Source organism: Mycetomoellerius zeteki, unplaced genomic scaffold, assembly GCF_001594055.1.
Source record: "Mycetomoellerius zeteki isolate Tzet28-1 unplaced genomic scaffold, Tzet1.0 scaffold223, whole genome shotgun sequence".
NCBI classification, from domain to species: domain Eukaryota; kingdom Metazoa; phylum Arthropoda; class Insecta; order Hymenoptera; family Formicidae; genus Mycetomoellerius; species Mycetomoellerius zeteki.
In genome coordinates, this window is record NW_017257198.1 from 806,479 (window position 1) to 811,085 (window position 4,607).

General features: G+C 37.8%; 1 protein-coding gene across 1 annotated transcript; it reads right to left on the reverse strand.

The window, feature by feature from the left end:
* Positions 1-441: 441 nt before the first annotated feature.
* On the reverse strand, positions 442-4,234 carry Syt4 (Synaptotagmin 4). Its single transcript, XM_018448601.1, has 6 exons — positions 4,002-4,234; positions 2,328-2,642; positions 1,863-2,233; positions 1,581-1,739; positions 1,131-1,448; positions 442-797 (listed from the first exon to the last, which is right to left on the reverse strand). The coding sequence occupies exons 1-6, from the start codon at positions 4,051-4,053 to the stop codon at positions 678-680; spliced, it is 1,335 nt and encodes a 444-aa protein (XP_018304103.1). The 5' UTR covers positions 4,054-4,234; the 3' UTR covers positions 442-677.
* Between the last annotated feature and the right edge of the window lie 373 nt (positions 4,235-4,607).

The following is a 4,607-nucleotide window of genomic DNA, read 5'->3' on the forward strand; positions in this document are numbered from 1 at the left end:
TATTTTATACATATGTTTTTTATATCACTTTGTGTAAAACCGCTTCCAATGCATTAGCGTACTAACGCATTCCACTCAATTCGCTCTAGGGGATAACAAAAATTTGCTTCATTTTCATCTACATGACGCAGTATTTAGTAATTGATAGGTCGCTTTGCACCGACAGTCCTTTTTCATAATCTCGTTACCAACTGGTCGGGAATCTTAATGTCTATGTTTATATTTTGTAAAGCATCCTGCAAGCTGTCATCCCGTAATCGCGTGTCATTATATTTTATGACAAAATCTATGTAATCATTCATTAACAATTATCTATTTAAAAAAAATGTTATTATAAATAAATAAATAAATTATAGAGAATCATATACTAAACTGACAAGCTTGTGTGAACAAAGCAACATAATTAAAATTTCATTTAAGATTAAAAAGATATCACGCGAGTTCCTAGTGAGTCGTAAATAAGAAATGTGCGAACGCGTTTATAAATTTAAGACGTTTTTGTGATGACAGCAATCACGGGTGAAACCGTTCGTTTCAAGCCTAATATACATTGATTATTAGGTTTACAAAACGCCCTACCTAAGGCTTCAAGGATCGGTTTCACAGTAGAGGAGGATATGGGAATTCAAAGAAATCGGAGACGGGAACTCGGGCTGATACGTAGGGCCAGAGATTGATTACTCCCGCAATTTATGCCAATCGGCTATCTGTCGTCGCGGTGAGCTGCACACCTCTTTCCAATGGTTTACAGCGGAGCCTTGACATTTTGGTCCACCAAACTCTAGCCGGCCGATTACCTAAATTATTACAATTTTTTATTACGATTCGTTTACCGTGATGGTGCATTTTTCGAAATTTTTTGACTTATTATATTTGCAATTCAATAAATTCAAAGAAATGAGACGTATGTATGATATATAAAAGATTATTACACATAACATTGTGTGTGTGTGTGTGTGTGTGTGTGTGTGTGTGTGTGTGTGTGTGTGTGTGTGTGTAATCTAGTGCGGAAAATATATCTGTTAATTTGGGGAAATTCTGCAATATAAAGAATGTTGTTTTGCATAAAATATATATTGATCCGTTCGATAATAGAGCAAAATTTTGGATGATCAAAGTACACAATTTACCTCGTTTTTCGTTACTCTATCCCAGTCCAGTAACATGAACTCAAGACTGACATTGTTGAGCCCATCTGCACCGTTCGGTATATCGAAGACGAAAGACTCGTTAAATACCGGACTGAGCGTACGTTTCTTTACGTGTGTTTTCTTCTTCGCAATACGTTGTTGGTTGTACAGAAGATAGATTTTCACATACGGGTCAGCGAGCCCAGTGACATCCATCTTGGGTAGATTTCGTGCTTTTAATACTACAACCGTCAGCCGGCTAGTAACAGGTTGCCAACAAAGAGAGACCAGCAACTCTCCTCTTCCTTGCGACTGTATCTAAAAAGAAATAAGAGAATATAAAAAATATTATTTGTACTCAGGATAAACTATATTTACTTATAAGCTATTTTTTATATATAATTTATTTATAAGATACTCTTTAAAAGATTTTTCATTAACAATATTTACTTTTAAACTCCTGGGATATATTTTTCGACAGAGAGATATTTCCTGATTGTCCGCATCCTCTAAACCGGGCACTGATGATAAAGCACATGTCAGTTCTCCAATGATATCATCACGTGAATATCGGTCAAAACTCAGTACGATGAAGTGTAAGCTAATTTTCTGGAATTATAATTTTAAAATAGGTCATTCTGTTCTTAAAGAAAGATTCATTACGATAATTTTAATTGGGAATTTAATTTTAATAGAAATGATTTCAACAATCGGATTTCAATCATTTATTACCTGAAGTTGACTCTGTGATATGCCAAAGAATGTGAAATCTTCATCGTACACTGGATCTCTGGTATTTCTAAGGACTCTAGTTTTCACATGATGTTGTTTGTCAGGCAATAATTGCAGTTTCACGTAAGGATCACTGGTAGCATTCTGTTGACCTCTGGCTGGCAATCCTTTGCATTTCACCACGGTGACCGCGAGCGCATTCTGTTCGCTTCGATATCTCAGTTTAAAGACAAGCTGGCCCAGATTATCCTTGTCGTTCTCAGCTGTTTGGCACTTTTCACGTTCGACCTTCTCATTATTCTCTAACTCAGCCTTGTCGCGCTCGTTCTCTATACTTACAGCGACCTCGACAGGCGTCTGTACCGGTGTTCCTACAAAGTATTAAATGTAAACATTAAAAATAGTTGTTTCTCTCAGAAAAAGATGGATTTTTCATGACATACACTATGGATTACGTTATGTTACCTGCGCTTTGTGGTGTTCTGGGTTGAGACGCTGGATTTGAAGACTGTGATCCTGTCGGGCTGGGAGTTTGTCCACCGGAACCAGGCGGGCTTTTAGCAGGTCCTGTCGGCGATGGGCTCTTCTTTAAATAATGACTTGTACTGCCAGGGCTTTTAACCGCCGTCGGCTTCCGATGTGGAGGTCTGAACGCCAGAGACTTGTCCGAGCTTAACTTGGTGTGCTCGCGACGTCGTCGGCACAGCCACCAGGTCATAGCGACAGCACATAATAAGAAAGCGGCACCAATGCATAATGTCACCAATGTCGCCGTCGAGACTGAAATCATATATGTGATGATCGACTGGTTGGACTGGAAAATAAATTTAATCATATCGCATATTTTGGTACGATACAATTAAAAAATTGTCATTTTTTAGTTGCTTGCAAAAAAGGAAAAACATACTTTAAAAGGATATCCCGGAAAAAAATGTTTTATATATATATATATAATTATATAAAAAAAATGTTATATACAATTATATATAATTATAAAATAAGTCCATATATATAACATTTTTTCTCGGGATCCTACTTTTATTCCTTTACATAATCAATTATTATACAAAATTGTATTTTAAAATTAATATTATAAAATTTTAATGAAATATTCAAACTTATTTTTTGGAAAACTTTGTTTTTTGAGTTATATCGTTTGTTTCTCAAATAGAGTACTGTATTGACAATAAGACTAATTTCGCCACGCATGCGCGAAAAACCCGATCCGTCTGAGATCCACTGATCGTACGCATGTGTGCCTTTCGATTTCGATTTTGTCGTAATTGCGCATCTATTTATCGCGAACAGCACGGTATCGTACATGTAATGTAATATGGGGACAATGAAGAGAGCGAATAATTGTTGCATATTCTAAAAAGAGACCATACTATGTGTTTACTTATAACAATAGGTGATTTTTGGCGTGTTTCTGATATAGCAATCAAAAGCAACCGCGGTTGGGGCTATCTTGTCTTCTGATCCCTGAAAACGAAGACAGCCTTAGTCACGGTTGCTTTTGGTTACTATACCAGAAGCACGCTAAAAATTGCCTAATATAAAGCAATTAAGATTTCTCTCTATATCCGTATCTTCTCAATGATGCGAAATAGTAAACGTGTGGAATGTAAAGTAAAACAATCAATTGTTGCCTCTCAAACATGTCGCGTGACAGCACTTTCTTTATGCGCTAATTATTATTCCGATATCCCAAGGATATCGGATTCTGTAGTAAAGGACTAGTCGATTGAGATGCGTGACTCCTTTAAACTTTCCAGCTCTTTCCATGACGGAACTGCGCGTCAAGCAAAAACCATTTCGATAATCATGTCCATGATCAAAAGCGCACAGAATTTTGAAATTCGATTTAACGTATTTCAAAAATACAATCGCTGCTGTAATTCTTCAAGGAATTGATGAACGCAGTGATCTAGAACAGTCATGACCGAGAGACGAAGGCTAACAGCTGTCAGTGCACTGAATTCTGAACGATATTGGGGAGGCATTCGTTATTACGGTGGATGATGAATCGGCCGATCTCATAGTGATTGTGCATCAATAATAAAAAGGAGGAAGCAACTGCGGGTGGTTTCAGAAGGGACGTCAGGTGGGAACGTTGCGTGACACGTCGTCGGCACTCACCGGGCTCGACAGGTCGAATAAGAGGTCCACCCTCCGTCACTCCGCCGACCATCTTCAGGGTACACTGCTACCTTGTGCTACCCCTGAATGCTAAAAGGATGCCTTTATCCGCGTCTTATTATTAAATTAAATCCAAATTAAATTCGCCACGGCACACCGTACGATTATTTACGGGCGGTGTACAGCCCAACGTCCGTGGCACTCTACCGTCCGATCGTCGGCCGAAACGTCGGCGCGGATCAATAGCCCTTCTGAGGAGCGGAGCTTGCGCGAAGAATACGATACGCCACCGGCACTACCGACAGCGTCATCGGAAAAATGTGATAGTATAGGGTGGTCCCGGGGATGATTCGCCGATGACCCGTCTGACGCACGACGGTTGAATTTGGTTCACCTAAAAAAAATTTGCAAATTAATTGTGACAGAAGATGTTAAATCATTTTTTTAAATATATAACGAAGATTTTGAATTATGCCAAACTTAAACTTAAACATCTTTTGTTTTAATAATTTTGAATATTAAAAAAAAATCTCTGAATATTTCGAGATGTCTTTTTTAAAAATATAGATTTAATCAATATATTATATATTTTTTAGTGTGCTTTAA

What these genes read in the sequence shown, in the direction of transcription:
- Syt4 (XM_018448601.1), bottom strand. Translation starts at nt 4,053, where the DNA reads ATGGTCGGCGGAGTGACGGAGGGTGGACCTCTTATTCGACCTGTCGAG. An exon ending in CAGAACACCACAAAGCGCAG is followed by an intron (nt 2,234 to 2,327) that starts GTAACATAACGT and finishes AATACTTTGTAG; the next exon opens with GAACACCGGTACAGACGCCT. An exon ending in ATAGAGTAACGAAAAACGAG is followed by an intron (nt 798 to 1,130) that starts GTAAATTGTGTA and finishes GTAATAATTTAG; the next exon opens with GTAATCGGCCGGCTAGAGTT.